General features: G+C 33.2%; 1 protein-coding gene and 1 long non-coding RNA gene across 6 annotated transcripts; one reads left to right on the top strand and one right to left on the bottom strand.

The window, feature by feature from the left end:
• Positions 1 to 5,603: 5,603 nt before the first annotated feature.
• Positions 5,604 to 20,901, bottom strand: LOC110621252 (TOM1-like protein 1). Of its 5 annotated transcripts, none has more exons than XM_021765450.2 (4): positions 20,665 to 20,901; positions 19,565 to 20,131; positions 18,910 to 19,155; positions 5,604 to 6,261 (listed from the first exon to the last, which is right to left on the bottom strand). In XM_021765450.2, the coding sequence occupies exons 2-4, from the start codon at positions 20,081 to 20,083 to the stop codon at positions 5,839 to 5,841; spliced, it is 1,188 nt and encodes a 395-aa protein (XP_021621142.1). In that variant the 5' UTR covers positions 20,084 to 20,131; positions 20,665 to 20,901; the 3' UTR covers positions 5,604 to 5,838. The 5 variants fall into 5 exon arrangements, with proteins under 5 accessions (XP_021621142.1, XP_021621145.1, XP_043815095.1 ...); XM_021765453.2 differs by having other exon boundaries at positions 19,565 to 20,104; positions 20,665 to 20,868; XM_043959160.1 differs by having other exon boundaries at positions 19,565 to 20,537; positions 20,665 to 20,867.
• LOC122724390 lies at positions 6,146 to 8,259 on the top strand. The gene is made up of 3 exons (XR_006351735.1): positions 6,146 to 6,283; positions 7,257 to 7,399; positions 7,498 to 8,259. It is a non-coding gene; the product is annotated as an uncharacterized LOC122724390 (long non-coding RNA).
• Positions 20,902 to 23,544: the final 2,643 nt, after the last annotated feature.

Below are 23,544 nucleotides of genomic sequence, written 5' to 3'. Positions count from 1 at the left end.
TAACATAACATTCCAAGATGCTAGGGACGTAGAATGGGTCTTCCTGGACTTCCATACCGTATCATCATCATATCATGACATAACATACGAGGGCTAATGGATCACTCAACATTCATCAACATCAACAACATAATATGCAATGCAACATATTCGTGAATACTAATGCAAACACCCTAACATATCACACAGTATCTATGATGCGTAAATCATGCTGAAATATTCATTATTTACTTTAAAACATAAGGAGTTATTCCACTCACCTCTGGCTGAAGCTCTAATGACTCCGAAGCAGCTATCTCACTGCTGAGGTCCTCGGTTCCTCGGGTCCGAACCTACACAGGTGGACTCAAGTGAGGGACCAAACATCCAAGAACATGACTCTAAAATACTCCCCAAAAACCCCCTAAAACACCTTAAAACAATCATAGAAATCATGCAAAGGAGGGCTGAACAGGGCACTTTCGGCGGCAGGTTCGGCGGCCGAAAGGCCCTCCAGAGCCGAAAGTCATGCACCTTCGGCGGCACTTTCGGCGGCCGAAGGTTCCCTCCAGAGACGAAACTCATGCATGTTCGGCGGCACCTTCGGTGGGCGAAACTCCCTTCCAGAGCCGAAAGTCCACTTTCGGGGGCAGGGTTCGGCAGCCGATACATGCTACCACAGGCAGGTTCGGCGGCCGAAAGAACTTTCGGCTGCCGAACCTGAGTTCTTCCCAAAGGGCAGAAACTCAGCTCCAACATGCACAAAAAGCCTCCCAACTCATTCAACATGCATTTACCTATTCTACAACAAGCAAACTCAAGCCAACAAGCACATAGGAGTCTCAAACTAACTTAAACCCCAACCAAAACACATCAAACATGCATATTCAACATACATTGTTCATAAACACACATTTAACCAAAAACTCATCATAAACCTACACATGCATTTCTACCCCAAGAAACTTCATAAAACTTGCTTAAAACATGAAATGAACTATGGATCTACTCTTACCTCTTGAAGAACGAGAGGAGAGACGATCCTAGCTCGGAGATGGGGAGAAATCAACTCTTTGGTCTCCAAGCTTCAAAACTTGCTCTTTTTGTTCAAATATCTTCAAATCAACATAAAGCTTGTTAAAACATGAAAGATCGGAGGAAAAACATCAAAGATCAACCATGGGAGAGCATGGACTCACCGTGGCCGAAAATGGGGAGAAAACTCACCCGTTTCGGCCATGGAGCCCTTTTATAGGGGCTGCCAGACCACCTTTCGGCAGCCTAAAGTGCCTCCAAAACCCATACAAGTTCGGCGGCCGAACCTTTGAAACTTTCGGAAGCCTAACTTGCCCCCCTAAACTATCCAATGTTCGGCGGCCGAACCTGGAAATGCCTCCTTGGTCTTTTTCATTCAAAACTCAATTTCCTTTCTTGTTTAAAACCATAAAATACATTAAAACATTTTAGGAAAACATAATTTTACCCTTCTAGAGGTTTTTAACATCCGAGATTCCACCGGACGGTAGGAATTCCTATACCGGAGTCTAGCCGGGTATTACAGTTATAACAGTATTTTATTTAAATTAAAATTATTAAAAATTATATTAATATTGAATAAAAACTATTGCACTTATAAATTTAATCTGATGGTAAATGCATCTGAATAAATCTGAGAGATTTCAACTTCTACTCTCCAATCTCCAATCTCCAATCTCCAATCTCCAATCCCCAATCCCCAATCTCCAATCTCATATTAAAATAAAGAAAGTCGTATTTAAAAAATCAATAAAAATTAATATTTTTAGTTACATATAATTGAAATAGTTGATAATAATAAAATTGGAGAGTATGCAACCATTGCAAAATAAATCTTTTTCATCACCATGATGCATCCCTAAAATTTTTAGTATAAATTATATTATAAAATCTTCAATGATGTTCTACAACTAAATGAAATTTATTTATTATGTATTATTAAAACTTTTAGCGGAACTTATATTTTAAAATTCTTTAATAATGGAATTTTTATTACAAAGAATTTTAGTGACTAACATTTTTTTACATTAAATTTATATAAAATTTATTTTCTAATAATATTATTTTATTATTTTCAAATAATTCTAACATATCAATTTTTAAATATAATAATTAAAATTCTAATGCTATTAAAAAGAAATATTAAAATAAATAAGTATTAGTATTTTTTAATAAAAAAAAGTTTATAAATAATGATATTTTTTATTGTAAGTTTGCTAGCAAAGTTTGATTCTTCTCCAACAACTAATATGGAGTAATTTTATTCAAATAAATATGGATCACAATTAATTATCTATGCAGATGCAGAATATTTATTTCATCTATAGAATGCTCATTCTCAAATAAGTTACTTATTCACATGCGAATGCATAGCTATATTCTGAAATTCTACAAAAATTAAGTCGATAGTAAATTTGGTTAATATTATTAACTCAATATATCTAGAAGGCGTGTGGTTTAGCTTTAGGAAAAAAAATACAATAACATTGTATGAAGATATACAATATGCATAGCACAACTAATTTATCAAAATTCTTTCTCATCCATGATCTTCAAAAGAATGATAATATATATGTTCAACAAATTCATTCTAAGTGGTATCTAGTATATCTATTTACTAAGATATTGTGCTATAATAGTTAGATCAATTTTATATGCTATTCCCATTTATTCGATAGTTATTTTTTAGCATCCCAAATAGTTTTCAACAAAACTTAATAGTCTACTCTCAAATTTTTGGTGGGCAGGATATGAGGAAGTTAGGAAAATACATGAGTAAATTAGTGGAAATCCTATTAATCAAAGTCTTGGGATGGATTAAGGTTCAAAAATTTTGAAAATTTCAACCTTGCATATTTGGAAAAGCAATATTAGAGGCTACTCCATAATTCTTCTCACTTATGAAAAAAGTTTTTGAAAGTATTATATTTCCCACGATCTCTTTCTAGCAAGCCAATTGAACGAACCATAGCTTGTGGATTTAGCAAAGTTTATTAGTTATCAGACCAATTCTTTAGATGGGGACTCACTTGAATATTGGGGATGGTGGAGTACTTTCATTTGATTAGATCCTAGGGTGCTTGGATTGGATAATTTCAGACTACCTAGTCCTGCTACTCGTTCGTCTGGTTGGTATTGAGAGGGTGACAGATTTAATTGATCATAGAATTTTGGACTGGAACCATTAGGTAGTGTGACAATTATTTACTCCTTCTCTAGTTATGACTATTCTCTCTGTTCCTGTAGCCCCTATTGGTATGCTTGATTCTCTTGTTTGACAATAAATTTGTAATACAGTGTACGGTTTAGTTACAGGCAGCTCATGTGTCATTCATCTGCACCTTGGATGATAACTACACTCTCCTCTTCCTCCACTATCCAACTAGGTACATAGAAGAGCATATGGTCTCTTCAAGTCCCTCCCAAGTTGAAAATTTTCCTTTAGTGACTTTCTCATAATGCATTATCGGTCTCTATAAATTTGGTTTGTTAAGGTATCTTGCATGACCCTAAGTATCTATCTGTCAGTATTCGTCTAAAACTTTAGAACATATTTTCTTTTGGTGCCCACATACTCGTGCAATTTGGCATATTGGTCACTGTGGTTATAAACATGATCTTATAAGTTTTTCTAATTTTGCAATATGGTGGGAGACATTACTAACAATGTTTTGGTTGGACACAAAGAGCTCTCAGTTACTCACTTTAGTTACACTTACCTTATGGCATATTTTGAAGAAAAGAAATAAGAGTGTTTTTTAGTTTATACAACTTGATCCAGTTGCTATATCATATTGTATCTCCATTGATTTTGGCTTGTTGTAGTAGAGTATTATTTTTGCTAATCCTTCCTCTCAACCTTCTAGGTCTTGTTCACTTGCGACTTGATGTCCTCTACCTATGGAGTGTATCAAACTTAATTGTGATATGGCACGGAAGAATCAGTTTTCAACTGTTGCTATTGTTGTAGTGGATAAAGATAATACAGATAGGACTATGCATGGTATTCCGGGTTTAGTATTCCTCAGCTATGGTGGGGAAGCACGTGTTGTGCTAACATCAGTTTGCTTGGCTTACGATGTAGTCTTTCAAAATTTATAATGTGAAATGAATTCTATTAATGTATATGCTGCTTTTTACAGTTTGCTATAGTAGGAAATCAGGGTTTTGCTTATGGCTATTTTTGATATTTCCTTTTGCATTCCACATGTTTCGTTTTAGTTGATTTACCTTTAGGTAAATACTGTTACTGATATGATAGCTAAATCTTATTTAGAAACTTATTACAACCGAATTGACAACAATATCATTTGATAGATTTGCACTCTTTATTGTAATAAAATTTTATTGCGACTCAAAGTCATGTAATGTAATTAAAACAAACTGAATTATCAATTTGGATCTACCTTAAAGGAGTGAAAGGAGGGTGACCGATTCTAAATCAATTTAATTTCTAGAATTATTGACCAATTTCGATCTGGAGTTTGATCGAAAAGATTTCAGTTTTGAACTGTGAAGTTAGATGGCATTAGCATATCCTCAATCCATGCGTGGACGAAGGATTAGAAGGTTTCTAGAAAAGGCATATTGAAAAAGAAAATCACAATCCGTAATCCAAATCAAATGATATTTATTGTAGATGTTTAACTACAAGTAAGAGATCATTAGGGTTGACAACATATAAGGATTTTTAAATATTTCATCCAAATATTTTCATATTGTTTGATCAAATCAAACTCAATTGAATTTAAGATAATTTTAATTTAAAAATAATATTTATATGAAATTTAAATCGAGTTTAATTTATATTTTATAACTCAATCCGTTTACATAAATAGATAATTAATTATAAACTATAAATTTTTATAATAAAATTTAAAAAATTGATATTGTAATTAAAATAAAAAGAATTCACGTGTTTTATGAAATTATTAATTTTTACATATAAGTTAATGATAAAAATATGTAGATTATTAAATAAAAAATAAGTGAATTTGAATATCATTTAATTAATAAGAATAGGACATAAATTTTGAATAATTCAAATATGAAAAATATGGAATAACTGTTTATTGAGTGCATCCTTGGGATAAATGTTAGAGTAAATTATTACGTATTTATAGTATAGTGTAGTCTTTGAGATGTAGTAAAATGTGTAGCTTAATTTTTACAATTTTAATAATAAATAATATATTTTCTGAATTTTTATTTTATTAATAAAACAGTTTTTTTATTAAAATTATCATTAATCACCCAGAGTCAACTCAAATTAAAAGAATTAAATTGTTGTAAGTACTAAAATTATAAGAATTAAATTATTATAAATTATTAAAATTAAAGGGATTGAACTGTTTTGAAAATAAATTCAAAAAACTAAATTATTATAATCCAACATTGAATTTTTAATATAATAACTATTTTATTTATAAAACGAAACTTTAAGAACTAAATTATTTTATAGAGTACATATTTAGCGAGGGGTTAACAAAATAAGGATAATGGTTTATAGTTAATAGTATAAAATCACATATCAGAAGTATAAAAATATAGAGAATTAATGACTCGCCTGGCCCAATTATCTGACATGATAGCAGTAAGTAACAAGCAATGTCATTATAATATCGCAATAGATATACACCATGTCCATGTCAAGCAATTGTATCAATCCAAGACTAAAACTACTAACAGAAATTGACAGAAAAATCTACCAGCCCTTGTATGAAGGTTTCAGCCATTTTAAACCCAAACTTAATTCCTGTTGAACACCTAAATGGCCTGGTGTCAAAGGCCTCTTTCCCCAAAATATGAAATTTTCTGAAATGCTCATAAGCTGATGTGATCATCCTTGGAAGCTTGTTGTTTCTTTGAGTCCTCTGCACCTTCAGATGTGCCTCCAGTTTTCTTACCAAAGATCATTTCGTCAAGATCATCCATCACATCATCATTGCTTCCTCCACTGGTTCGGCCCCGTGAACCTGCTGGTTTCCTAATTAAGGCATCTTCTTTTCCATCGACAGGTGAATCATCAGGCTCAACAGAAACGGGAATCATAGCAGGTTCAGGCTCAGAAGAAACAACTATTGGCTTCTTCAACTCTTCATACTTGGATATAACTCTCTGGATCTCATCATTAACATTCAACGCTTCAAAGAGCAGGGCTTCATTATCTCCTGCTGTCTCAATGATTCTCTGCACGGTCAATTGAGATTGACGACATTGCTGGATGAGTGTAGTTGTCAAATCATCCTGCCAATGGAAAGAGCATTCTGTAAGTTAGATATCTCAACTTTTGAAGGGGATCTCAACATGAAATGCTTTACGTTATTTATGTTCCTGATATCTATTCCTTCTACCAAGAAAAAGTACAGTATATTCATTTTTAGCCAACAAAGATTGATGCGATTGCCACTCAACATTTCACTATAGTTAAAACCAAAGAATCAAATGTCTTCTAAAACTGAAATACAAAAGTCAGGTTTCCTTCTCAAAACAAGAAGCACAGTATATAATACAAGTATTTGTATGTTCCACAGTTATTAAGAACTCAAAAAGAGTTCTGAAGCCTAGGCACAACCATGTACTTGAGTGACATAATCAATCCTATATAAGTCAACTCATATTAATAACACAAATCCTTCAGAATTCTAGCATCAAATGTTTTGAACATAAGTTAAAACTAAAAATAAAAGATTTTAAAACTCTTAAAACATATTCCAAAGTTCCTACTAAAGAACAATAGTTTCATAAAAAAAAGAAGAAGAAAAGTCTTGTCATCATGAGTAACTTAAGCCTTCTCCACTGTCACAAAACCTATATCTATATTATATATTGTTAATATAACCTCTTATTTCTTTCCTTAAATAAGCAAAAAGCAACGGAAGCATCCAAAAGAACAAAAAGACCTATACAAGAGATATGAACAAGGAGACATGCAGAAACAGAAGAAAGATAAAATATGTGAGAAAAGAAAAGAAAATAGGAAAAATAGAAGGGGTTTAATTAAATTTGGTAAAGAAAATGGATAAGACCAAAAAAAAGGAAAAAGGAAAGTCAACTTATGAAATCTAGTAAATAGAAATTTGCAAATAGAAATGTCAACTTAGAACATACGAGTCATATGAAATCTAAAATAGGAACCCAACTTATATCAATAAGATTTTTGTACACAATTTGTCTCATTCCAAATGGAAAGAACTTCACTCTGTATACAACTTTGCATGTCTATGTGCATGTGTGTGCAGGAACAAATCGATCTCTAATAAATAATCGAGACAATCTTGCTGAAATATCTGCTAAATGTTGAAGTGCGCCTAGGCAAGCACTTCGCACGGCCACCCGCTTTCAAGGGTTGAGGTACCGGGCATTGTGCCCCCTTGCACCCAAGGTGCGACTACAAGAACTATGCTCATTATGTTCTATTTTGAATTCTCAAAACCAAATGATGACTTCTAAAGTAATATCATTTCCTGGAAATGTCCTTAGATGTTACAGCCAAGTGTTGGTGGAGGACAAAAACAAATGAGCTGGACAAATAAGATTAAAAAGAGGATAATTGAAAAAAAGGAACGACGTTAGGAGTTAAAAGCATCTGGCAGAAAAGAGGATGAGACAAAACAGGAAAATGATGAGCAGCAACCCCCATCCACCCTCTCTCTCTCTCTCTCTCTCTCTCTCTCTCTCTCTCTCTCTCTCTCTCTCTCATTTGTCCTAAATTCAGGGTGGGTTTGAAGACTTGTCTATCTTCGCTAATTGTTGCATGTGCCACATATTTGAATACGTTGTGCTCCTCTGCTATTGGAATTTCAAGGGAGTAGGTCCCTTGCTTTATGTACAGGAACTATTAGACAAGGGATGGTTGGAACATGAGATAGGCACACTTGCAAACTTGCAGGGAGGCAATTTAAAAGGCAAACCTCTAATGGTAAAAATGCATGCAATGTATTATCCTCAATGAAAAATTTGGAGAAGTAATAAACGTCTGTGTTAATTTCAAGTCAATATAAACAAATTAGGAAGTTGTAAAAGGAAACAATCTAGATAATGCTACTGTGGGAGAAAATGTCTCCTCCTGTAGACCAACCACCACCCCTCCACCAACCGCGCCCCAAACCACCACCACCACCACCCCCCACGACAAAAGCCCAAAAAAAAAAAAAATCCAACCAGCTGGTTGTAGCTTCAAAGGCATGTTAGCAAAAAATTTGATAGATTAGCAATAAAGCAAAAGATAGTTGACTGAATCCTCTCCTGCAACATGAACCCATGGTTTTAAAGTGCAGTCGTGGCGAATAAAAACAGACCTGTAACAGTCGTAACGCAATAGTAACAGCCAAGCAATACACAAATTTTTTAAACCAATTTGTAAAATTTATAAAATGAATTAATATCGATAGATATAAATCAGAATAGCGTACACAACTATATAATAGACATAAATACATAAAATATAAACTATATAACTTAAATAAACATTATTATAACAAACTAATGAAATGAAATTAAATAATACACTGTAAATCAATTACAAAAACATAATTTCTATTAATAAAAATTTATTTTTTGACTTTTTAAGCTTGAACCTATACCTTTTAAGTTTTATTTATAATAACTAACATTGATATTAGATTTATAACTTGTCCCAAATATTGAACTACAATTTGCATTAACAAATAACTAATAAAACTTAAGTATAAAATTTTATATAACTTATCTTATAATTAATTTAATGAAATAGATGTCCAAAATATAGTTTATATAAGAAAAAATCACACTATATGTATCGAGTAAACTAACAGCTCAAAATATAATTTTAACTCAAAACTAACAACTAAGTGATCCTTAATTAACAAAAATACAAAAAAAGAAAACAATAAAAGCAAAAAATAAAATATACTCATCTTTTAGAAGAAAGACACTAAGAAATAGAGTAGTTTATGATAGATGTAAGTTTATATGAGAAATGTAGGAAAAAATGACTTATTTGAGAGAAAATAGAAAAAGATTTTGAAAGAAAAAAGCTCTGGAACTACTGGACCTATTGGAACCTCAAAATACATAATGTTTGGTATGTAAATAAAAGAATTGAATTATTGATAAGTGATAACAGTCATTACCGTTAAACATCCATTACACTTGCAAATCAAGGGGTAAACTTTAAACAATGAGGTAATGGGTAACAGTTCCTCATTTTCTATTACATAACGGTCGTGTTATTTGAAACCATGCATGAACCACCAATTCACAAAGGTCCTGCTTTTATTCAAATAGAGAGTTAAAATTCTATCTATTGTAGCACCGTAGCAGTAAAAAAAAAGAAAGTTATTCTGAAAAGGAAACTATGCATAGAATAACTAAGACCATATCAATTGATGTCACAGCAAAAATCACTACTTCCTAACTGAAGTCCTGATCACTTTATCTCTTATCCCAAAAGCTTCAATCATCAATATTCTTATAGGAAACTAAATATGTAGATATTTGTGTAATCTTGTATATTCATTAGGCTTGATATTAGGCTTAATTCTAAGAATCTACATTCCTTTTGAGTTAAGAATTTTGTATATAAATACATAATCCTTTTCAATATAGAAATATATTGAACTTCTATTCACTACATGGTATCAACGCAGAAGGAAAGAAAAAATTTCATTCTTCCTTCCTATTTGGAGACTTAGGGCTCCATTTGTTAGGGTTTTTCCGGGTCACCCTTGTGGGGTGACATTGGCTCTCATCGCCCACCCAAGAATGAAGCCAGAGGTTTGGCGACCCTATCTAGGAGGTTTGGCCATCATTTGGCTGACGAGCCCATGGATTATCTCTTCAATTCAGTGGTTGGTTTTCAATTTGGGTGACTTGTGGAAGTGATTTTGCTTTGGTTGGTTTTCTGTCACTATTCACTTTTGCTGTTCTTGGGTCTGTTGTGTGCTTGGTGCTTCTATTGTCTGTGATCTGGTGAGGCATCTTGTGTTTCAATAGGGCTGAAAGTAATCATGTTGTTATCGATGTGATTCCTATAATGACGAAAATTATATAACAAAATTAAATGGTTCTAACTTTTTAGATTGGAGCAAGATAGTTCGGATTTATTTACGAAGCATTAGGATGGATGATCATCTCATTAAGGAACCTCCCATTGATGATCCAAATAAACTTAGATAAGGAATGATGCCCGATTATTTTTACAGATCCAGAATTCTATCAACAGTGAGATAATTAGTCTTATCAATCACTGTGAATTTGTTAAGATGTTGATAGATTATTTGGAGTATCTATATTTAGGCAAAGAGAATATTTTCCGCATGTATGAGGTACTTAAGGCGTACACTAACTGCATATTTTATGGATTTTAAAAAAGTGTACAAAGAACTTAATGTCTTGATGTCTTTCAGTACAAATGTGAAAACTCAACAGGTTTAGGGAGAGCTTTCTTGCAGGCCTCCCTTCGAAATTTGAGACTGCTAAATCTCAAATTTTGTTTGGTTTGATGCCTTCACCAGGGCGTTGCATACAAAAATTTCTCAAATCCCTCCACACACTACTAGCGCACTTATAAACCGTAATGATACTAGTAGAACAAGTAATAGAGGTGGGAATAGAGAAAGTTCTAATGATGGTAGAGGTTATCGGCGTCTTGAGGATGCAGTTCCCAATATAGACACTAATGGAATCATTTGCTATTACTATTGTGAACCTGAGCATACTAAGAAAACATTTTTAAAACTTCAAAATAAGAATCAATGCTCACAAATGGCACACATAGCAGTTGAGATAGCTCTAGTCATCTCATCTCTTGATAAGGGTATTTTGATATTTGTTGATGAATATGCCCAATTTACTTAGTACCAAGTATCTCTGAAATCCCCCAACTCCTCTATCATTGCAATCGCTGAGTCAGGTAGCTCCAATGCATGCCTTGTATCCTCATCTTCCAAATGGGTTATTGATTCTGGTACTACCAATCATATGTCAATTAATTCTAATCTTTTGTCCAACTTTCAGTCTCATACGCCATCCTCTTATGTTACTCTAGCTGATGGTTTCAAATCTTGTATTATGCGTTCTGGGTGTGTTAATTTAACACCTTTGTCTGTGTCTTCTATCTTGTGCTTACCTAAGTTTTCATTTAATTTACTCTTTGTCAGTAAACTTAGCCATACACTAAATTATTGTCTCTTTTTTTTTTCTGATCATTGTTTGTTTCAAAATCTTTCAACGAAGCAAATTACTAGTAGAGGATGTGAGTAGCTTGTCTACATTCTTGATCAGCATATACCAAGATCTTTTGCCTATTCCAGTAGCTTGTCTCCTTTTGATGTCCACTATCGATTAGAGCACCCTTCTCTTCTTGCTTTAAAGAAATTATATCCGCAGTTTCAGACTTCGTCTATTTTAAATTGTGAGTCGTGTCAATTTACTAAACATCATCGTTTCCCTATAGCGTCTCGAGTCAATAAATGGGCTTCGTTCCCTTTGAGTTAGTATATTCTGATTGGTAGTACTGTAATGATACTAGTAGAACAAGTAATAGAGGTGGGAATAGAGAAAGTTCTAATGATGGTAGAGGTTATCGGCGTCTTGAGGATGCAGTTCCCAATATAGACACTAATGGAATCATTTGCTATTACTATTGTGAACCTGAGCATACTAAGAAAACATTTTTAAAACTTCAAAATAAGAATCAATGCTCACAAATGGCACACATAGCAGTTGATATAGCTCTAGTCATCTCATCTCTTGATAAGGGTATTTTGATATTTGTTGATGAATATGCCCAATTTACTTAGTACCAAGTATCTCTGAAATCCCCCAACTCCTCTATCATTGCAATCGCTGAGTCAGGTAGCTCCAATGCATGCCTTGTATCCTCATCTTCCAAATGGGTTATTAGTTCTTGTCCTGTCATGTTTAAGTTTGATTTCAAAAATTTTATCACTTTTGTTGATGATTTCTCTCAAACTACATGGTTATTTTAATAATGAATCATTCAAAATTATTCTCCATTTTTTGTGCTTTTTGTGCTGAAATTCACACTCAATTCGATATTTCTATTCGAATGTTGCAAAGTAATAATGCTAAGGAATACCTTTCTAAAGAATTTCAAACCTATTTGTCATAAAAAAGAATTTTTCATCAGTCTTTGTGTTGATACTCTAACTCAAAATGGGGATGTTGAATGAAAAAATTAGTATCTACTTGAAGTAGGCTGAGCTCTCTTGTTTAGATGAAAGTTCCTAAATACTTTTGGGTCTCTACTACTTGTTTTTTGATTAATCACATGCCCTCCTCTCCTCTGTTCTTCATAGTGACATTTCTTACAATGTTTTATTTTTCTCCAAATCTTTGTTCCCTATTGAACCAAGTATATTTAGTTGTACTTGTTTTTTTCATGATGTCCGACCACAAGTTACCAAGTTAGATCTCAAATTATTGAAATGTGTCTTAGCTTCAGAAAGAGTATCAATATTTCTCTCCAAAACTTAACAATTATCTTGTGCCTTTGATGTTACATTGTTGAGTCTACTCCTTTCTTTCCTCCATCATCAGTTTATGACACCAGAGGAGGGAAGATGATTTGTTGGTCTATACTACTTATAGTGCACCCATTCCTCAGCATCTTCGTACTTTAGTACATGTGTCAAGCCGTTTCCTCCCATTGTTCACGTCTATGCCAGGCGCTCAAAAAACCCCGGCTTCGATTCACTACTAGCTTCTTTGTCGGTGGATCTTGCTCCCATAAGTCCTTCCTAATCTAACTTAGACCTTCCTACTGCCCTTTAGTAAGGTAAACACTCTTACATCTATTCTATTTCATCCTTTGTTTCTTATAATCAACTATCATCGTCCTCTTGTTGCTTTGCCAGATTTTATTTCGGTCCCCCGGATTGTTGTTGAGGTATTAGCTCACCCTGGCTGGCAAGCTGCAATAGAGGAGGAAATGACAATCTTAGAATCTAATGGTACTTAGAAACTAGTCTCTTTGCCCCCAGGGAAGCGAGCTATTGGATGTAAATTGGTTTTCAGAGTGAAGGTAAATCTTGATGGGTCTGTTGCTCGTCTCAAGGCCCACTTAGTTGTCAAAGGTTATGTTCAAACTTGTGAGGTCGACTATTCAGACACCTCTTCTCCAATTGCCAACCTCTGTTCCGTTGTTTATTTCTCCGGTAGCTACATAAGATTGGCTCTTGCACTAGCTAGACATTAAAAATGCTTTTCTCCGTGGTAACCTTCGGAAGCAAGTTTATATCGACTAACCACATGGTTTTGTTGCTCAGGGGAGAGTCAGACAAAGTGTGCAGACTTCGTAAATCTCTCTATGGTCTAAAACAGAGCACTCGGGTATAGTGTGGCAAGTTCAATGAAGTAGTCAAGCAATTTGCTATGCAAAGGAGTAAGTGTGATCAGTCAGTGTTTTCTAAAAAAAATCTGATGGTGGGTTAATTCTATTCGTTATGAGGATGATATTGTTATCACTGAAAATAATGTTGCAGGCATTACATCTCTAAAGGAATTTCTCAAGTCTCAATTTCATACAAAAAGACTTAGGCTCCTTGAAGAATTTTTTAGGCATTAAGGTTGAGGTGTAAGAAAGGTATTTTCTTATCCCAAAGAAAATATGTTTTTGATCTATTGGCAGAAACATGGAAGTTGTGCACTAAGCCTTGTAGTGCACCAATGACACTGAATATCTAGCTTTTTGCAAAAGACAGTGAGTAATTTACAGATCCTGAGATGTATAGGAGACTAGTTGGCAAACTCAATTACTTGACCGTAACTCATCCAAACACTGAGTATAGTAAGCCAATTTATGTCATAAACTGACAAAGCTTTCGCTCATGGACCAAAAGCCTTAAAAATATAGGCTATAAGATGACCATTTTGTTGTCACACTGCTCCCATTCTACTATCATGGGCATTAGTTTCAGCATCAAAAGGTTGCTTGAAATCTTGAAGTGCAAATACTAGAGCTTCCGACATCTTAATTGAAAGAAGGCTTGTTGAGCCATTTCATCCCACTAGAATGCCTCTTTCTTTAATAAATTAGTAAGTGGTTTACTGAGGACACTATAGTTCTTGATAAACTTTCTATAATATCACGTCAAGCCCAAAAAACCCTCCTTATTTAGGCTCTGGCCAAGCAAGCATTGCTATGACTTTTGCTGAATCAGTTGCTACTCCTTGCTACTCCCTTAGCAGAGATAATGTGCCCCAAATAGTCAATTTCCATGTTACCAAAATAACATTTGCTTAGCTTAGCAAGTGCTGCTATCTCAACAATTGAAGTACTTGCTCCAAATGCTGCAAGTGCTCCTACCATGAAGAACTATAAGCCAAAATATCATCAAAGAATATTAAGATACTTTCTAAGATATGGCTAAAAAGAGTGGTTTATAAGGGCCTAAAATATAGTGTCCATGGTGGGTATGAAAAAAAGTTTTATGGATGTCCCTGAACTTCATTTTGATTTGATGATAACCAGCTCGCATATCATAGCACCATGAAGCTCATCCAAGAGATTATTCATGATAGGAATAGGGAATTTGGCCTTCACAGTCAAACCATTAAACCTTCTATAGTCAACCAAAACCTCCAATATCCATCCTTCTTCTTGATTAGGATAGGAGAAGCATAGGGACTAGTACTAGGCTAGTAATAGGCTGAATGACACCACTCTACAACATTTGAATATCCATCCTTTTTCTTGATTAGGAGGACAGCAAAAGCATAGGGACTAGTACTAGGCTAGTACTAGGCTAAATGACACCACTCTACAACATTTCATCCACCAATCTTTCTATCTCCTCTTTCTAGAAATGAGGATATTTGTAGGGTCTAATATTGACAAGTCCAACATTGGGAAGCAATGTAATGGAGTGATTAAGTTCTAAATGGAAGGAGTGACATAGGTTCTTCAAATAAATCACTTTACTCACTTAATATACCCTGCAGAACTACAAAAAATTCCTCAAGGGGCTACTGAAAGTCTCAGCTTAGGACCATTACTGCCCTCCTAGACATCTTCCTCTACAGACACTTCTTGTACACACAATAAGAGTAACAACCAGCTGTGTATCAGTGCAGCAGAACAACCTTTCTTCTGCAGAAACAAAACTCCCTACTCCTGGCAGAGTCACTATCTTTCCCTCTTTAGTAAACTGATTTTAGAATGTTGGTGGTAAAATAAGATACGATTATGGGCCTTCATCCAATCCATTCCCAAAATCATGTCAGAACTCCCCATAGGCAATACCTTCAAATCAAATTGAAATGAGTTACCTGAATCTTCCAATGGAAGCTGGGAGTAATATTTTTATGTCCCCTAGATATTGATCGCGTCACTTGTCTGTTTACAGTAAAATCAGTGTCCAAGGCCAAAGCCGTTGGTTTTTCTTGATTCTTTCCTCGCCCAATTGTTGTTATTGTGAGCTCAATAAAGGGAGCTCTGACCTTTTGAACTTGTTGAGAGAAAGTTCAAATCTCAATTTAGATGAAATAAATCTGCTTATCTTATTTCTGAATTTCCAGCAATATATAGAGGGAATTGTGTTACTATTTAATACAATTCTACTGAGATAGGAGTCTAATTAATAAGAAAACTAGGAGATAAGATAAAACAATCTAATCCAATAATAAAGGATAAAGCAATCTAATCCTAAAATAAATCAAATACTTAGCAATCTAATCCTAAAATAAATCAAATACTAGAAAAGAGTCCATAACATTACTCCCCCTAGACAAAGAGTTTGTCCTCAAGCTCAAAGATCTATTGAATTAAAACCTCCGGACTGTTTCTTCATTCTGTGCTTTCACTTGGTTCACCCTAATCGTCGGCCTGTAACCAAAATAGTATCTTACATTGATGACCCACAGTATAATGTTTATCACAATTGTAACACAGCCTTTTCGCACGTCTATTCGCCATTTCGTCTTTAGTCAATCTCTTTACCATAAGGCCCTGAGTGCTATTGTTGTGACTAACTATGGACATTGCCAGAGTGTTGAAGCTTTGGTTTTAGAGAAAAGTGGATGATAAGGTGTATACTATTTATTCCCAATCCAAGTTAGTGAAAAATTTCTTACAGCTCCATTTTGCATCAAAGTCTGTCTTTTTTGAAGGTCCTTGTTGAGCTCATGGTCGTTGCAAGATTGGGTGGATTTTGAAGTTCCACATTTATTCTAATCAATTCAGTTAATCCAACTGTCAATATCTCCCCTTGTTGTGCTCCTATGATTGAGTGTACCCTTGCTAACTGTAGAAATATAATATTTTATTGTTGTTATTCTCAATAGAGATTACAACCTATTTATAGGTGAGAGACTATCAATATTTACTTCCTATATTAACATATTTACTTCCTATAACTTATAACACTACCCCTCAAGTTGGAGCATAAATGTTAATAATGCCCAACTTGTTACATATATAATCAATTTCAGCCATAAGAACAACCAACCCAAAACAATCAAAATAAACAAAGGATCAGAAGAACAGAACCCGTGAACAGTAGCCGTGAACAATTCCCGTGAACAATACCCGATGAACAGTGCCCGATGTCTCCAAATGTTAGACTTTGTGGGTAACCCAAATGCACAGAACCCTAAATCTCTAAATGTTACCCTTTATGAGTAATCCCGATGAACAGAGCCCTAAGTCTCCAAATGTTACTCTTATGGATAACCCAAATGAATAGAGTTCTAAGTCTCTAAATGTTATCCTTTATGGATAACCCGATGAACAGAGCCCTAAGTCTCCAAATGTTACCCTTTATGGATAACCCAAATGAACAGAGTTCTAAGTCTCCAAATATTACCCTTTATGGGTAACCCGATGAACAGAGCCCTAAGTCTCCAAATGTTACCCTTTATGGATAACCCAAATGAACAGAGTTCTAAGTCTCCAAATATTACCCTTTATGGGTAACCCGATGAACAGAGCCCTAAGTCTCCAAATGTTACCCTTTATGGATAACCCAAATAAACAAAGTCCTAAGTCTCCAAATGTTACCCTTTATAGGTAATCCCAATGAATAGAGCCCTAAATCTCCAAATGTTATCCTTTATGGGCAACCCAAATGAACAAAGCCCTAAGTCTCCAAATGTTACCCAGGGTAACCCAAAATGAACAGAGTCCTAAATTTCCAGATGTTACCCTTTATGGATAATCTGGATGAACAGAGCCCTAAGTCTCCAAATGTTGCTCTAAGTCTCCAAATGTTACCTTTTATGAGTAACCCAAAATGAATAGAGCCCTGAGTCTCCAAATGTTACCCTTTATGGATAACCCAAAATCACGTTTTACCTGTCTCAACTGCAGATCTAACAAGCGGGTTGCAAGGCAACTAAACGCCTCTACTCAACATCCAAACGGCAAATGAACCACAAATCTGATAAGCAGGTTGCAAGGCAACTTCGGCATCCTCTCTAGGTATACGATGGGAGACAAATATTACCCTAGATTGGTAACACAAAAGAACAGGAGCCCTAAGTCTCCAAAAATTTTAAAACTTGACGAGAGAGAGAAATTAAATCTCTACGAGAATAACTCTGATACCATGTAGAAATATAATATTTTATTGTTGTTATTCTCAATAGAGATCACAACCTATTTATAGGTGAGAGACCGTATCTAAACAGGAAGGAAAATAAAGTCTATGATTATACAATCCTAAGATTAAGTAACTGATCCATCTATCAATATTTACTTCCTATAACTTATAACACTAACAAAATCTGAAATTTGTGTTGGTACTCTTCCAACTCACCCAAAGAATTACTTCTTAGTGGAGGTCCAAAGTGCAAGTGGCACTAGTTTTTAAAGGTGTCCCAAGTTATTCCTGGTTCTTCCTTTCTAGTTTGAAAATCCATAATTGAGCCTCTAAAATCATGTGGAATGCCGCAAGTCCCACTTTGTTGGCCTCTGATGTTCTTTGACTATAGAAAAATTGATCACAATGATTCAGCCACCCTAATGGGTCCTCTGTGCCATCATAAGTAGGGAAGTCCAACTTAGTATAGCATGGCACTGTTGTGTTCCAAGTCTAACATCAACCCAATCTTCAGTTCTCTTTGGAAAATTTGATTAATTGGTGCTGATGCTGCGTATGTCTCCTGGATATACAGGTCTGTTTACAGTAAAATTAGTGTCCAAGGTCGAAGCCGTTAGTTTTCCTTGATTCTTTCCTCGCCTAATTATTATTGTTGTTGTGAGCTTAATAAAAGGAGCTCTAACCTTTTAAACTCGTTGAGAGAGTTCAGATCTCAATTTAGATGAAATAAATTTGTTTATTTTATTTCTAATTTTCCATCAATATATATAAGGAATAGTGTTACTGTTGAATACGATTCTACTGAGATAGGAGCCCTAAGGAATAAGAAAATTAAGATATAAGATAAAACAATCTAATCCTAAAATAAATCAAATACTAGAAAAGAGTCCATAATAAATACTGTCACTTCCCACCTTTCTACCATATGCTACAGCCACAGTAATTGCAAGTATCATTACTATCGGAATCTTCAGTTCTTCTTTAATAAGCCCTGGCCAATCATAACAGCAAACATTTAAGACGAACAAGATTAAGAAGCCTTGTATGATTTGGCCTTGAACTAACTGAGAAACCTATTGCACCACTAATATTCTAATTCCCAAACGAGAACTAAGTCCTAAATACAGTACAAGGAAAGAATGGAAATGATTGATTAGTCAATCTAAGATCTTCAACATTGGTCAATCTCACCCAGTAAAAGAACAAAAAGTAGAAAACAAGAAGCTTCATAAAAAGTTTTAGACATCTCATATCAGAAGTATAACCAAGAGGATTAATATTTTAAAACTGCATAAACCATGATATCTATATTAAAACATGTAAGGAACAAAAACTTGCAAGATAAAAGTACCTTTAAAGCATCTTGTTGAGGTGAGGACGACAACACTGTTGTGAGAAGTTCAATACTATTTCTTGCCACATCAAATACTTCTTTTGTCTGTTCAGCTGTAAAGGATACCACAGGAACATCATGCTGAATCTGCCATGCAAGGCTAGCATCCACTTCTTGTGCTGAATCTGAAAGAGGAGGTGTAAAGATGGGTGCCAAACTCTCATTGTTCCGACCAGGGAACTGGATACCCCTTGATCTTAAACTCTTTAATTGAAAAGGAACGATCCCAGAAAAGGGAGAACAGAAGAGAGTTGAAAAAATCATAACCCTGTGTTAGCCAAGAGTATCCAAATTTAACATCTAGATATAGAGAGATACTGCAGCACATACATGCATAAAACTCCTCTGCAAATCATTCCGCAAGGAGTAATATTATTGGACCTCAAGTACTGTCCATAAATTCAAAGTAAAGAATCATTCTAATAAAATAAGGCCAGTGGTCTCCAAAAAGTTCAACTTTGGACTACTATTTGAGCTGCAATGAGGGTTATTTTTTAATTTAGGGAGGCCTAAAAGTAAGCAAGAAATTGAAACAAAATTTCATTTCCTTTCGTTTGATTTTCAGGCAGCCAACCAAGAGTGAAAATATTAAAAAAGCAAGAAGAACGAATACCTTGTATGTTTCTTCATAAACAGGTAAATAGCGCAATTCACCAGTTGCTTCCCCCCATGCTTCAATCAGCATCAGAGCCTTATTCCGGTTGTCAACAACCGTCTCAGGATCATCAATCAACTTCACCATTTCATCAAGGACCCTCTCAGCTGCAACCTCTGAGAAAGCCTTCTCGCAATTCTTGACACATGTTTCAAGTAACACCAAGGCCAAATTCTGAACCCTAGCATTCTTCATCATGATCCGCTTCTTAATACCACGGATTAATTCAATACTGTTAATATTTTCGTGATTGATCATGTCGCAAAGTTCAAGATTCAAGGCCCAATCAGGCTCTTCAAGGGTCTCTGCTGTGGCCTCCTCAACAAATTTTTCAGCCTGGTTTGACCCTTGGATCAACTCCTTGACTTTGAAGCTCATTGAGCTCATCCCGGTAGTCATCTTTCGACCCACCTCAGCACCTCCAACCCTGAGACGCTCACCAAATGCGCTCACTTTATCCATCAAATTGTCACTCATCTTTACAGCTTTCTCAATACCCTAATCGAAAATCTTCTTATTAATGTCCTAAAAACGAAAGGCCTAATATATATCAGACCAGAATCCAATGGTAAATTTAGGAATTCAACAAACTACAGCAAATGACAATCTGCATGGTTGCTTCTCCAAAACCAATTGCGAAGTAGAGTCAATTCATCCTATGAAAATAGGTAATTGAAAACCAAATTTTACTTTAAAAATAAAACAATGTCTTTCTAAAATCTCATATTTCCCTCGAACCAAACACCATAACGAGGTACCAACAATCAAACAATCGCTAATAAATTCCCAATTTACTATTAAAAAAAAAAAACTGATTTTCCAATTGCTAGATTAATATTGGTGGGGGGGAGCTTTAGATGACCAACATCTGATCAACAACTTTCTTCAGTCCTCCTTGTCTTTGACATATCAAAATTTAAAATTTCACATCCTTAGAAAGGAACAGTTAATGACCAGATCGAGCAACAAATAGTCGAACTGTTTGTGAAATTTTTTTTCTTATAATAAAACAAAAGGAAAATTGAAATTGAAAATTGAAAATTGAAAATTAAAATTACCTTTAAATGAAAGAGACGAAGGTTTGTTGTGAGTGGGTGATGTCTTGATCTTCCTTTGCCTTGGAGTTTCAGTTTTCTTCTCTCATATGTATCATCTCAATAAAGAATGAAAAAAAAAAACCAAACATGAAGAAATAAATTAAATTTGAAATCTAGAAAAGAAATAAATTTGAAAAATTCATTATAAATTTTTTGTTTTGTATTGCAACACAAATGTGACTAATATACACTCAAGCCGCGAGAGTGGTATTGAGTGGTAGTATTTATTCTGAAAAAGAGTGGCAGTATTTATTAATATAATACCTTCGAAAATAAATATTTTTTTTTTGAAATGGAAAAATAAATAATTTTTATTTATATTTTTATTTAAAAAATTATTATTTAATTTTTATAATATAAAAAATTTACTAATTAATTTTTTAATTTTAAAAAATATATTAAAATATACTTGACATTTAAAAAAAATTAACAAATTTCTGCATTAATTTTAATTATTAAATATTATAAAAAAATTTAAAATATTTTTAATATAAAAAAATTAATTAATAAATCTTTTAAAAATTTAAAAAGTCAATTAATAAATTTTTTAAAATTATAGAGCCTAAATAATAAAATATTTAATGATAAAATTAATAAAAAATTAAATAATAGACTTATTAAAATATAAGAAACATTTTAAAATATTTTTTAAAACTCAAAAATTAATTAATAAATTTTTTCATACAATCCTTTTATTACTATTTTCAATTATTTATTTTAAATCTTATACTCTATTTCCCTTACAATTTAATATACATTATTCTGATAAGCAAAGTTAAAATTGGTATTTTAATTTGTTTAAATTTTAATTATAAAATATTACATTAATAAAATAATATTTTTTAAATCAATTTCCAGTATTTAATTTTTTAGCTTTTAAAATTCACTAATTTATATTGAAATTTCATTGTCCATCTTATCAGATCGTAGGAGTGAATTTCGGAAGGCCTTTTATCTTTTCTTTCACTCTTGACAAGTATTTTAATTTTGTATAAATTACTATCTGTATTTTTAAGAATTTTACTAGTTTAATTTCTATTTTAAAATCACTAATTAAAATATTTTTATATTATAAAATTTAACCTTTCAGTTTTTCTGTTAAAAAATATTTTTAATCAATTTAATATTTATATTATTTAATTTTTATAATTTTAATTAGAATAATTTATTATTTAGCTCTTATACTATAAAAAAACTTATTAACTAATTTCTTATTTAAAAAAATATTAAAACATTCATAATTTATTAAAAATTATACTAACTGATCCTTCATTAATTTTAGACACTAAGTATTCGACTATTTAATCATTATAATATGAAAAAATTATTAGTGTCTCTCACTTTTATAAATATATAAATAAGTGCTTTGATATTTTCGCCAGTTTATTTTTCAACTTCAATTCTGAAATTTTTGAACTTTTCAAAAGATTCAAATTTATATTTCATTAAATACACATAATCATAGTTAATATAGTTATCAGTGAATGTAATGAAATATAATTATCCACCTATAGCTTAGATAGTCATTGGTCCTCATATATCTATATGTATAATACCTAATAATTTTTGTGATCTTATCTTGAGTATAGGCCTTTTAGAAAAATATTATATCGACCATCTATATAAACTCCGGTAATAAATTCTTTTATTATAAAAAGAATAAGTATCATTCATAATAATAAACTTGAATCTATTATTCAAAGGTAAAAATGAAACTGAAATAATATTTCTGCAAAGTACTGAAAAAAATAATAATTATTCAACTCTAATACTAAGTCCGAAGATGAAGGCAGATAATAAATCTTTATAACTAATGCAGCAACTCTTGCTCCACTTACCACTCATAGGCCCATCTCTTATTTCTTCAACTTTCTACTATATTTTAGTTCCTACATGTTATTACAAATGTAAAATGCACATCTGATATCAAATACCCAAGTACATAAATTAAAATATAAAGATTAACCTTTATCATAAATATACATGAAGTAGAAGCTTCATCAAGCTTCTTTGTCTTAAAGGTAGCAAGATACTTCTTGTCCAATGACCTTCTTTGCTATAGTGATGGTAGGTAACCTTATTTTTCTTAACACCTTCAGCGGGGCTTTAATGCTGCTTGTGCTTTCTTCTTGTTATGCTTCTTCTTAGGATTTTATTTCTTAGACTTAGAAGATTAAACCAGAAGAACTGAAACTTTTTTCCTTCTTAAGAGATTTTTCAGCAGTTACAAGTATATTCACCAACTCATATAGTGGTAGCATCTAGCTTGTTCATGTTAAAATTCATAATAAACTGAGTAAAGCTAGGTGGCAATGGCTGCAAGACCAAGTCAACACTTAACTCATAGTCCATGAAAAAAACTAATTGCGTCAATTTCTCTATGAACCCAATCACTTTCAGACTATGGGCTTGGACTGAAGAGTCTTCTATCATTTTACAGCTGAATAATTCCTTTAAGGTCTCATACCTCTCAGTCCTATCTTGAGATTTAAACAACTCTTTGAGATGAAAGATTATGGTGCAAGCATCCATGTTTTCATGTTGTTTCTGAAGTTCAGAACTCATGCTAACTAACATCATACATGTAGCTTGCTCATCATCATCAATATGATGAATGTACTTATTGTTAATAGCATCACTAGCATTCTCATCAAGAACACTTGATATGTCTTGATAGAGAACATATAACCTCTTTTCTTGTTTAAGAACAATTATCAAATTGTGATACCAATCTAAGAAGTTTGGTTTAGTTAATTTGTTAGCATCAAGAATGCTTCACAGGGATAAGTTATTACTCATGATGGTAAAAGATCTACAAATGCTGAAATATTAATTATTAGT

Source organism: Manihot esculenta, chromosome 8, assembly GCF_001659605.2.
Source record: "Manihot esculenta cultivar AM560-2 chromosome 8, M.esculenta_v8, whole genome shotgun sequence".
Taxonomy (NCBI): Eukaryota; Viridiplantae; Streptophyta; class Magnoliopsida; order Malpighiales; family Euphorbiaceae; genus Manihot; species Manihot esculenta.
This window is presented reverse-complemented; position numbering and strand designations above follow the sequence as displayed.